The 13,434-nt window shown below is 39.0% G+C and overlaps 1 protein-coding gene across 2 annotated transcripts in view; it reads right to left on the bottom strand.

Annotated features, from left to right (window-relative positions):
* The window catches only part of cdh8 (cadherin 8), a 260,812-nt gene that overhangs the window by 30,014 nt on the left and 217,364 nt on the right, over positions 1 to 13,434 (bottom strand). For both annotated transcript variants that reach the window (XM_038267329.1, XM_038267331.1), the window contains exon 7: positions 12,035 to 12,282. In XM_038267329.1, coding sequence (XP_038123257.1) covers positions 12,035 to 12,282 — 248 coding nt within the window. The remainder of the gene's footprint in view (positions 1 to 12,034; positions 12,283 to 13,434) is intronic.

Below are 13,434 nucleotides of genomic sequence, written 5' to 3'. Positions count from 1 at the left end.
CTCGCTATAACGCGGTTCACTTTTCACGGTCTCGCTGCTTCGCGGATTTGCATCATGCATTGTTAAACTTTATTGTCTATCATAGTCAATGGTGGCATGTCGGTTTATAAGGTCCATTGTTAGAATTTCAATGTAAGACATTAAAAAGGGCATCATTAAACATTGCCTCGCTTCGGTCTCATTTGTGCTAGAAGAAAAGCAGGAAGGCGCTAAGAGTGACGCATTATAAAGTCCCGCCTCCTGCGCAGTGATTCGTTCAGCCAGATCTAGCTATAATAAATGTCAGTTTATCAGTCTGACTTTGCCAGGTTACCCAAATGCTCCAGCTCTGTCACTAGAAGCTGCTAGAAGATGTCTGACCATAACCACATTTCTTAGGAGGTGAGTATAATATCTAATGTAAACTAGTGTAAACCAGCTTTTTTCAGTGTTAAATATTTTTTTCAAATTTAATATTTCTAAACCTTATTATTGCAATGTTATTATAGATTATACATTTTCAAATTAGATGTTTTATTCAATTTTTTTTTTCGGATTGAGTTTCTATAATTGCATAAATTTTAAGTTGCTTTTTAAAGACAACATTCTCTTTACTCCGAGCCCATCATATAATATACACGCATCACTCCGGAGGAAAGATCACCTCCAGAACTGAAGGTAATATTATTTGTAAAATGCAATTTTAAAAACAATGCAATTTGTAAAACTCAGTCCAAAAAAAGAGAAATTAAAATTAAAATATAACATTTGCAAAGGCAATAAAAGACAATAAAAAGCAGCAGTCACTCTCAGAACCTTTTTATTAAGAAATCTTTTGAGGTTTAATTTCTTAATTGCTATTTTTGTCCTTTCCATTTACAAAGATTTTTTTTTTATTGCAACAATAATGAAACACATATCACTCCATACAGTGATTCTGATCTATGCTCCTTTGGTAAAGTCGCTTAGGACTTAATTTATAAAGAGCCGCAAATTTTATTAACCTAACCTGACCTTGAAGAGACTTTAAACCAGTTTTGCAAACACCGTGAACCGAAATACATATATTGTTGGTCATATAATTTGCTCACTGCACAGCACTAAGACTTAATAAAAGCATTGAAACTGGCATCTTAAATATAACATGCAAATATAATGAAGATGGTGAAATACCCTAAAGGGTGACATGCCCATTCCTGACACAGTAGTGATTTCCTTTATCCTGATAACATACAATATATAAGATAAAAAAAAAATCATAAGCTAAACACAGTGTGAGCAACAACCCTGCATGTTTTAACAGTTAAATTTTATTTACACATTGTTGTTGTTTTTTATTCTGCAAGATGCTCAAAAGCTTTAGAGAAAATTATGGGGAGACATTTCAGACGTTTTATGTGTGCCTTTGATTTTCTGATGTTTTGAGTGGGAATACTGTTTGCATGGGAGTGGCCATATGATCTGGAGAAAGGAGAGAAAAAAATATTAAGTGCATTCTTTGTTTTCCTTTTGTTCTTTTTGTGTCTGCAGAGAACAAAAGGCTGTGACACTCCTGTTTGTTATTAGGCCAGCAATTCCTCCAGAAGGGTCACGGGTGGAAGACTAATTTAGTCATATATCCAGAATGCTGACCACTTGTGTTTGTACAACACCTTTTTATTTAGGTTACCTTGCAAAGCCAAAAGGAGGGTTTCAACTAATCTATATAAAACATCCACACAAAAAAAAGAAAAAAAGATTAACTATAACAGTATCTCAGTGAAAAATGCTGCTCTGGTCTTAGCAACATTGAATATCCTTTTATTTCCAGCCTAGCTCATGTTTTTGAGTGCTTCTATTAGCATATGCTGCATGTCAGCTGTCCTCCAGCATAGCCTAGAAGCAAGCTATTACAGTATGTGACAGTAAATCCCCACAAAACTTGATGAAAAAAGGGGAATTTATAAAAGTTACGATTTTTTTTTTTTCCGTTACGATCAATACGTTGGGAGAAATTAAACCCACAGTTGTTTGAACCCTAAAAGTTTCTTTCAGAATGTCCTAGAGACTGCCAGATGTCACATTGCTTTTTATCTGTTATCAGTCAGGTAGAAAACGAAAGAGCACAGGCTCTGGGGAGAAGCAGCTCTGGGGGAGTATTTCATGAGAGCACCTGAAAGGTTATTGGTTGGATGCATTAAGTACAGCTGAGGGGTTGTTTGTCTCCTGAGTGGAATGAGGACATGGCAGCCCACCAAAGCAGCACTCGCCCGCGAGTGCTTTAGATTCATTCTGGCTCGGCCTGGTCCAGGAGGAGGGGGCTGCACTGGGTGGGGGTGAGGGGGTTGATTCTTATCAAAGGGGTCGAGTTGAGACCTTCTGCCAGTGATAGCAGCAGCAATGCTGGTATTCCTCCTGCTACTCTACATGAACAGATACATTTTTACAAACTCAGACCGTCCATGAAACGTTTGAAGTCATTTTATTAAAGCAGAAGGTGAGATAAAGCTAAACTTGTAGTAAAAAGTATTTCTACCCATTGAATTTTTCAGCATTTTATTACTTTGCAGCCAAAAGCTTCCAGGTATTTGACATACACTGGAAAAAAAATCCAAATCTAGATAAGTTGTTTTTTCCTAAAATAAGTGTATTTGTTCTCGGATTTAGTAGGTAAAAGACAGATTTTTACGGTGGCCCTGAAGTGCAAACTGCAACTACAAATCTAAAAGCGCAACTACATTAAGGAAATCGCAACTACTTAAAGCAAAGCGCAACTACATTAAGAAAAACACAATTACATTAACCTACCGGAAAAGGTAGGTACCAGTGGGAAACATGAGACATCGCTGATTGGACGACGGCGCCGTTTGACCCTTGAACCGGAAGTTGTGTCGTCTGAACAGTCCAGCTTCTTTTAAGTGTGTCTTCAGTGTACGCAAACTAACTGAAATTTTGTGATTAGTCTTGAGCATATCCAGTATCACCTCGTACGTATGTCCTGATTCAAAATATTCCTGGATAACGGCAGCTATGTTTGGGGCGCCGACAATATCCATGTTTTCAAAAGCCGCAGCAGGCAGAATGACTTCCGGTTCAAGGGTCAAACGGCGCTGCCGTCCAATCAGCGATGTCTCATGTTTCCCACTGGTACCTACCTTTTCCGGTAGGTTAATGTAATTGTGTTTTTCTTAATGTAGTTGCTCTTTGCTTTATGTAGTTTTGTTTTTCTTAATGTAGTTGCGCTTTTAGATTTGTAGTTGCAGTTTGCACTTCAGGGCCACCGTAGATTTTGCCAATGGAACATGACAATTTACACTTACAATAAGAAAACACAATTGCATTGTCTTATTTCAGGTGCATTTTATCTAATTTTCTTATTTTAAGTGCAAAAATACTCATTCCATTGGCAAACTATCTCATTTACCTACCCGTTTAAGCGTAAATACACTTAATTTTAGACATTTCTACTTATTTTTAGATCCTTTTTCCAGTGTAGACTTTTATAACAGAAGAATACAGAACTGTTGCTAAATGTGAAGTGACAGAAGAATGTTTCTTGAAGGCATAAAGATTTTACATAAAAAAATAATTATTATTCAGTCCCTCCAATGTTGATACTTTTAAAAGCCTCCATGCTGCTTAAAAAATCAGCGCTCCAGCTACAGATTGCTCTAGTAAGAGGCAACAGAAATGACAGACTTCTGGATGGGTGTTGAAACATCCTCAGAAAACCTCTGGAAGTCTGGTTTCCTCTGATTTCAGCCTGCTTTGTGATAATTAAGATGCTTAATAGACAGCTAAATTAAAGGAAGTAACTTTGACCTTCACCATTTTTTTCTGTTTTAAGGTTCTCTTATTTTAATGGTTCAGCAGAGCAGGTATTTCATAGCACATGGACACGGGACTGAAACTATTAATTAGATTAATCGATTACTGAAATAATCGTCAACTTATTTAGTGATCGATTAATCGTTAACTGGAGTGGCGGCCTGGTGGTTAGGGCATAGAGCTTGGAATCCTGAGGTTCTGAGTTCGAGCCCCACTCCCACAGACTGCCACTCTGGCTCTCTGAGCAAAGACCCTTAAAGGAATAGTACACCCAAAACATGATTAGCCTTCATTTTCTACTCACCTCCATGCTGAACAACACTCTGGAGTACTTTTTTGATATCTCAAATGCATCTGGAGATCTGGGAGGCTTCTTGCTGTCTGCTGACATTCAAATAATGGAGGTCTATGGCGCCTGACGCAGAAAGGTCCATAAAAGTCCACAAAAAATGTGTCAATATTCCTCCATACTGCTCGTCCAATGTATTCCAAGTGTCCTGAGTGGGTAGCGTCCATAATTTACTCGAAACAAAGTCATTTAGAATGTTTTTAGAGCATAAACAGTAGTGTATAGGATTTCCTACAAGTTCACGAGTCTACGGAAACGCCGACAGACCAAACCAGATGAAAGTGCGCATTCAGCGTCTGCTCTGCCGATAATGCAAGCGTAGAAGAAGAAATGTGCTGTTTACCTGTGCAAAGAAAGAAACAACGAAAGAAAAATGTCTGAGGACTTCAGTGTTGAGGAAGAGCATGAGTTCTTTGCCGAGCTGAATGCGCACTTTCATCTGGTTTGGTCTGCCGCGGTTTCCGTAGGCTTGTGAACGCGCTTTTAGGAAATCCTATACACTACTGTTTATGCTCTAAAAACATTCTAAATGACTTCGTTTCGAGTAAATTATGGATGCTACCCACTCAGGACACTTGGAATACATTGGACGAGCAGTATGGAGGAATATTGACACGTTTTTTGTGGACTTTTATGGACCTTTCTGCCTCGGGCGCCATAGACCTCCATTATTTGAATGTCAGCAGACAGCAAGAAGCCTCCCAGATCTCCAGATGCATTTGAGATATCAAAAAAGTACTCCAGAGTGTTGTTCAGCATGGGGGTGAGTAGAAAATGAAGGCTAATCATGTTTTGGGTGTACTATTCCTTTAACCCCACACTGCTCCCTGGGCGCCCCACAATGGCAGACCACTGCTCTCCAAAGGGATTGGTTAAATTCAGAGGTAAATTTCTCCAATATGAGATCAATAAAGCTCAATTATTAATAAAGGGGCTTTAAAATATACATCTAGCTGACAGAGCAACCCACTTAGTGCAGTAATTACACCAATTACCAATTAATTGTATTTAAGAAAAAATATATATTTTATTTGTCAATATTCTATATCCAGAACTCCTGAAGAGGAAAAAAACTTTCACATGGTTTAATTTCGTAAGAGGTCTTCTTTAAGGAACCTTTGGCTAGCCGATTATTAATAGATTTATCGAAAAAATGATTGACAGATTAATCGATTTGGAAAAATAATCTTTAGTTACAGCAGTACATCATTTGGGTACATATTTTTATTTGCATTTTGCTGCAGTTAACAAACAACCAGCAGAGGCGTAGCTCGAACATTTTAATAAGGGTGGCCAGGCATTAACCAATGCACATTGAGGGGCAAACGAAAGCAGATAGGCACCAAAAGCTTACCGTCAATCTCTACTGTTCCAACAGGATAATTAACGAGCAAAACATCCATATTTTCTAAATAAAGACAAACTATACTTTCCCACAGGCTTTGCTAACAAATAGAGGAATATATTCAAATATATGTGCTTTCTACATAAAAGGTATAGTGGATAAAATTCTTTCAGGTTTGAGTTTTGGGTGAACATCTTTTCCATTGTCATTACTTACCTACTTTTATCAGTAATTATTCTGCATAAAATTTATATTTACAAATACTAATATCTACATAAATTGATCATTTATTAAGTTTTTATCAAAATTGTTATGTATCTATGATTCACTGAAGACTCCCAGATGACTTGCAGAGACGCATAATTTTCTCTTTACTCCATAAGGCACAAAATGTAGTTCTGAAAAGAGCATGAATTTGGTTAGCCTCGTGTCGTGAGACCATCCTGATCTCGCGAGCTTTCAAGATTTCACTCGCAGATCAGTCTGGAGACTCTCCGTTAAAGAAAATTTGGAGCCGTTCACCAAACGAACGTCCAATCAGCGTTGGCTTTGAGGCGGGTTGAGGTGTGACGCAACGAGAAGCGCGACAGTTCAGTCTAAAGAACATGGCGGCTTCAGCCGATGAAACTAGCATTAGCGTGGCTATCGAGCAAGTTTTATCGGAATTACAGAGTATTTCTTCCCTGAAAGAAGAGCAAAACACTGCTCTGGAGGCTTTTCTCAGAGGAAAAGATGTTTTTGCTCTTCTCCCGACTGGTTTCGGCAAGAGTAGCCTGGCTTGTGGTTGTGTTTTCGTCGTCGCTCTGTTAGTACGTCATATGCTTCGTTGATCTGATTGGTTTATTTGGACCGTCTATCACCAACATAGGCCAATCAGCTAACCAGTATTTTCGCCCCTTCCCAAAATTACTTCTACGGAAGGTTTCCAGATGGATATGCGGAGCAAATCCATCTGGCGGAATCAGGTTAGTGTTCTGTATTTATAATCTTTAATGTTAGTATATTGATGTGAAGAAATAACCACAGTGTTTTTGTTGTCAAGTAATTGTTAATATATGAAAAATTTAAATGTTTTACCACTATCTGTATTAGAGGGAAATAAATGGTAGGGGTGACCACAGGGGTTGCCAATGATTGGCTAAGGGTGGCCATGGCCACCCCTGGCCCCCCATCTAGCTACGCCCCCGACAACCAGCATTACTGGTTACATTACTCATCATAATGTACACTGCAAAAATGGAAATCTGTATGAGTTATTTTTGCTTAAATTGAGTGAATTTTGTCTTGAATTGAGGAGATAAGTAAGACACCTTGCCAATGGAACAAGACAATTTACATTTAAAATAAGAAAAAAAATGTCTTATATTTCAAGTGAATATTATCTAATTGTCTTATTTTAGGAGTAGAAATACTGATTCCATTGGCAAATCGTCTTATTTACCTACTAAAATGAAGGGTAAGTACACTTATTTTAAGAAATTTTGTACTTATTTCTAGATGGTTTTTGCAGTGTAATTCATTTTCATGGTTGTATTCACCAAAATCATTCCCTGGAGTAAACAACGCTCTATTGGATACATGAAGTTTTGTTTGAAAACCTAATCCTGCTCTTAACATCCCCAAATTTGTTTTCTTTCATATCTTTCTTTGATTGTTGTGTTCCTCAGCCTTCGTGCACTGCAAAAATAGAATGCCATTGGCAGATCATCTTATTTACCTGCTAAAATTAAGGCTAAATATACTTAATTTAAGAATTTTTTACTTATTTCTGGATCGTTTTTGCAGTGGGATGCTGTTTCTTTGTTGTTTGGTCTCCATCCTGCAGCTGAAATTATACTAAGTGGAGTCTCAAGAAGAAATAGTTGACCTGAAAAGGAAAACACCTACTGGATCTTATTCATGGGTGTCATAGTAAAGTGGGATGAGTCCAAAGGAAAAAAACACAATTTTTAGATATGTTTGAGAAAATCCGTTATCTGATGTGTGATTTTCCATTTTCTTCACATCATCCACTACTTTTCTGTTTATCTACTCACATAAAATACCATTAAAACACCACACTCGGTGGTTTTAACCAGAAAAAAAGGGAAAACGTACTACAACTGCAATGCTCTGTAGATCAATCTTTTCCGACTTCAGAATTGTCAAAAGAATCTGGTTGATGGTGAGTTATGAAAGCAAAACCTATTTGCATAAAATGGAAAAAAGGGGGAAAAAAAGTTGTAGCAGTTATTGTTTACTGTGAATATAATTTAATTCAATTGTAAGAGCGAGCATAGCGATAGAGCTGACACTAAGGTATTCACGATTGTTTCTCTTTTTTTTTTTTTTTTAAGTTTTATGGAAAAATATTGGACCTGAATATATAAAAGTATGATGACAAAAACATCATAACCGAACAAGTATATTACACCTTCCTACAATGTTTCAGACAGAGTAATATCTAATAATGGTAGAGCCAAAGTTTGGGATTTGGCTTGTTATCTGGCAAGGGTTTTCCCCCCTCAGGCTGTTCATTATTTAGAAACACCTGTGATGTTATATAAAAGCCTTTGCTGTGGGTACAGCTCTCTTTCAGCTAGTATATTTTGTAGGATTAAAATCTCCCAGCCTGTAATCATTTTATCAGCACAGTGCTCAGACATACAGGCTAATACAAAGCGTGACTGGAAGTACAATCAAACTGTCTTTGAGGTTTAGGCTGATGCATCATCTTAAGGCCTCCACACGACAATACTTTGTTTCATCTCACCCCCCACCGACAGCCCAAAGAAAGCACTCAACATCTGTGATGGATGCTCTTAAATTATGCACCCGAGGATGGAGGTACAGTTGCAAAAAAGACAAGCCAAAAGAATATGCTAGCTCTGAATTGTAAGAAAGGATGCAAAAACATATTTATATGCTGTAAGTATGTCCAAAGCAAAGTAGGAGCCAAAATGGAAAATATAGTTATGAAAAACTAATCACATCCTCGTTCTTTCAATTTGAACTATAAACAAAGAGCCAGGTCTTGCTAAATTAAGCACAGAATTATCTAATCATCATGTAGAGTGACTGCAGTGCAACCTAGAAAACCACATCCTAATGACATCAGAGAACAAACTCTGTCTTTCTGTTCCGGAACTTTCTCAGACTACTTTCCAACAATCTTTATATCAGTCTATAATGAGAAAAAACATCTACAAGGTGGAGCGTTGGTGTCCGATATTTGCAGGTGTGAAAACCCACACTCCGACTTGTGTACTTTGCATCACGGACCTGTTGCAGAGCCCAAGTGGACCAACACTTGAGGTCAGAAAATATTTCCTCCAAAGATCTTGTCCCATAAGACCACAGCGGATTTTTCCAACGCTCTTGTCGAACATCAGCATTGAATCTAATCGGAGCAACTTGACAGTGAGGTCTGGGATGATTAAGTTGTTCTGAATTATTTGGTAACTGATTGGATGAAACACTCTTGGAGCAATTTGGGTATCCTTCATGAGTGAATCTGGGCATGTTCACCACAGTTCTATGTTGTTGTTTTTTTTTGGTAATAGCAGCTTTTATTTTGGTTTGCTGGAAGTCTTAGAAATGGCTACGTAACACTGTAAGATTTTTTGCTTTTTTCGGGCCAATTTTCCAGTCATGCATGAATTTTTCGATCGCCCCGACTTTTGTAGTATACAGGGGGTAACAGCCTCTCACTACCAACTCCCAATCAGGAATCGTGAGTTCGGGAGAAAATCAAACATTTTTGATTTTAGGTCAGCCATTGTGGGCAAATCGCTCAGTGTGCAAACAACAAAGCTTCTTCTTCCTCTCAGACGAAAACAGAAGCATGGCAGGGGTGTAATGAGTGAAATGGAGTTCTTTCTGTAAAATTGACAGACCGTAGTAGCCATGTTTGCTCAGCCATGTCTTTGTCTAAATATGTCGTCACCTTTTCTTTGTAGGGCTTTCAGCAGGAAAGGATAGGAATCCAGTTTGTGTGGGTAGTGTTTTTGTATGTTTTCCCTCCACCACCAGGTGGCGCCTGGTTCTCGTTGGCCTTCTCACACACCTACGGATGGTTGCCTTAAGCTGCTGACTGCCACTACTTCGACGCCAGAGTGTTTGCCAGTTTTGGATACCCTAACCAAGCTGAGTTTTACTGAGTCGAACTGAGTTTTTGTCACCTGAGTCTTAACCTTGTTGTTTTTTTGCCTTTGCCTCTCGGCAGGAAGTCTTCCTGCAAACTGCATGTTTTGGACCTTCTCCGCCTGGAAGGATTGTCAGAGCGTCAAACTAAGCTGAGGATTCAAACAAGTGGTTTGGATCTACTTTTCCCCAAGGGAAAGTACCATTGGAAATCTAAGTGGCAGTCAGATCCTCTGTTCGTCAAGGAAACACCTCAACCTGGGTAAACCCTGTCCGCCCTCCAACGAGCAACACCGACTGGATTCAGAGAAAGACACCTTTTACTGGAAACGTGAGTCCCGTTGCCTTTATTCCCTTTTTGCAAATCAAAGCTCAAATTTCCCACTGAGCCTGAACTAACCACAAGAACTTCCCTTTCACTTTTCATTCCTGGTTCGCCAGTGTTCAGAGCAGCACTGGATCCATCTCTACCAGTTCTCAATAAACCTGTTAAACCTTCCCTTGGTCTCTCTGTTTGGTTTCCTGCATGTTGGTCAGATCATAGAATTAAATCATGACAGCTCATTTGGCTTCTGGATAGAAGAGTCAGAGTAGCGCCATCTCACTGCGGAGCTGAGTCCCACCTGGTTTTTTTGACGTACAGTGTTAGCAGGTAGATTGCATCAGAGTGTTGGGCCTCAAAATGTGAGAACAAACATTGTGAACTGTAGCTGCGTGCAACGATTGAACAAATCATACAGTGTATGCTACGCTTTAACCTTTAGTGAACAGTAAAAACTATGTTATGGGAAGGATAGAAACTGCCATGCTTAATCTGGAGAGCCTTTAGCCTTCTAGACATCATTACACAACTAAAACACACTCTCACGATGCTAGTCATATTGCAATGACAGCCTTTCAAAAAAGAACCTAAAAAAAAAACACAAGTTGCACAAATTTGGCAAAACACAAACCAAAACATATAAAGGCGTGTACCTTTCTAAATTTCCATGAGTCTGTGACCATACAGTATATCATGTCACTCAAAAGATTATGGGATTCCTTACTGCACCAATGAGGAACTGTGATTGGAACCATACACACTCTTTTTCACATCTTTTTCCTTACTGCCAGCACTATCCAGACATAACCGTTTTGATGAATTTGATGCAGCCTGATGCATTTTAATGCCACTTAAACATATTTATGGAGCATTCAATAAAACAAGTTTTGGACAAACTTTCATCTGCAATATCTTAAATTTGGCAAAGAGCCACAACAACATGGATGTAAAAAACAAAATAAATGACTAAAAGTCAACTGTTTCAGTGAAAACGTTCTTGGGCTAACCCAAAACGTATCCAAGCAACCTTGTCCATAAGGAGGAAGGCATATGACCCAGTTTAAAGCTGTTAAAGATAAGACTGAATATTTATATGTGGGCAGATATATAGCTGGAAATGCACAAAAAGTCCTCGGCAGGAGGGTGATGCCATCTGCAGTCACTCATTCATTATTTAATCACTTCCTCCTTCAATAAGAAACTGAACAAAAATACACTGAGTATTTTTCAAAAGTAACCATTACTGTAACTTTCTAGTTAATATAAAGAACATTTCAAGATGAGTTCACAAACATTTCTTTATTTTTCTTAATACTAAAACACAAACATATTCTCATAAACATAAGAACTTGCCAACATAAAAGGCCAAAAAGATCAAATATGCCATAAAACATGAGAGTAAAGGCATCCTGCTACCTCAGGGCTGAATTCCTAAGTTTCCAATTTTCATCTATATACATGAAAATGCTGCTGGAAATGTAGAAAAAAAAAAAAAAAGGAAAGTAGAATAGACCTGTCCTGCTCTATAGAATCAACCAATCTCCGCAACCCAGCCTGCTCTCTGCTAGCCAGGCAATTACACACAACCTGTTGAGTGTTGTCCCGGGAATGCGGTCAGCAAGTCACTGGAGAATTAATGAAATGCCAAAGTGGAGAAAGAGAAATTGCCTGTATAACCTGTCCTCAAGGTGCCCTTGTGGTATTTCCAAGAATAAGTCACACAAGCGAAGAACCTATTCTGTTTCTGATAGGCTGCTCCCACACTGAAGAAAGGAAGTTACGCCTTTTTTTAAATAAATCTCATGATCTACTTTATAATTTTTTTGTCATCTCTAGAATGGAGTTCAATCTTAAGGTTTTTTTCCTTTGTGCTTGAAGCACCTCCTCATGTTCCAAAGGTCAGCAACATGAGGAAAATTAACTGCATGCCAGAGTGTCAACCCCGTTATTAAAACAAGTCATTACAGCCTGAAAAGAATTTCATCCAGTTTCTACTAAAGATCTATTACTGAGCTTTTTTTCCAGCTTTATGTGTTGAGTTAGCAGCGGTAATATTTCAGCTGTAAAAGCTAAAGGCTGTGTCAGCGGATCATTGTTCACTAGGGCTTACCTGACGACGCTCCCGTAGGAGTCTGGATCCCTGGCGGTGACCGCCCCTATCACCGTGTTGATGGGAGCATTCTCTTTCACCTCCAGTAGATACATGGGTTTGGAGAAAACCGGAGGTTCGTCAGCATCTTCCACCACTATCTTGACTGTGGCTGTATCCTTGAAGGGCACACCGCTGCTGGGCTCCGAGCGAACGTTGGTCGCCTCAACCCTCAATGTGAACGCTTTCTTGCTCTCATAATCTAAGGGCTGGAAGGAGAGACAGATTGACAAGGTCAACAGGACACTTCTTATCCTCAACATACATAAGACCCATTATAAAAAGTACAAATAGGCATCCCCATATGATAATACAAAGAAATATACCCATTAGGGCGAAACAATAATCGGATTAATTAATTAATTAATTAATCCGATTATTGCAGTTACTAAACTAATTCAGTAACCGATTAATCGTTAACTGGAGTGTGGGAACTCTAAAATATGCCTTTAGCTTACAGAGCGACCCACCTAGAGCAGTAACTATACCAAGATTGTGAAAAAAAAACATGTAAAAATGTATTATTAAAGATAAGAATACTTTTTCGTCCGTCAATATGCTCTATACAAAACCCCTTAAATGGAAAAAAATAAGTTTCATCTGGCTCAATTTCATAAAAAGTCTTCTTTTGCTATTCCATTATTAACACACATTGTTTCCACAAACTTTGATACATGATCCATCCATCCATTCTCCATCACGCTTATCCCATGCTAGCCTCATGAGACCATCCTGATCTCGCGAGCTTTCAAGATTTCACTCGCTGACCAGTCTGGAGACTCTGCGTTGAAGAAAATTTGGAGCCGTTCACCAAACAAACGTCCAATCAGCGTTGGCTTTGAGGCGGGTTGAGGTGTGACGCAACAGTTCAGTCTAAAGAACATGGCGGCCTCAGCCGATGAAACTAGCGTTAGCGTGGCTATCGAGCAAGTTTTATCTGAATTACAGAGTATTTCTTCACTGAAAGAAGAGCAAAACACTGCTCTGGAGGCTTTCCTCAGAGGAAAAGATGTTTTTGCTCTTCTCCCGACTGGTTTCGGCAAAAGTAGCCTGGCTTGTGGTTGTGTTTTCGTCGTCGCTCTGTTAGTACGTCATATGCTTCGTTGATCTGATTGGTTTATTTGGCCCGTCTATCACCAACATAGGCCAATCAGCTAACCAGTATTTTCGCCCCTTCCCAAAATTACTGCAACGGAAGGTTTCCAGATGGATATGCGGAGTAAATCCATCTGGCGGAGCCAGGTTAATCCCATGCAGGGTCACGAGGTAAAACTCCGCCTCTCACCCTGGACAGGTCTGGATTCCATCACAGGACAACACAGAGACAAACACTCACACCTAAGGAGAATTTAGAGAAGCCA

This window comes from Cyprinodon tularosa, unplaced genomic scaffold (genome assembly GCF_016077235.1).
Source record: "Cyprinodon tularosa strain WSP-4 unplaced genomic scaffold, ASM1607723v1 ctg67, whole genome shotgun sequence".
Lineage (NCBI taxonomy): Eukaryota > Metazoa > Chordata > Actinopteri > Cyprinodontiformes > Cyprinodontidae > Cyprinodon > Cyprinodon tularosa.
This window is presented reverse-complemented; position numbering and strand designations above follow the sequence as displayed.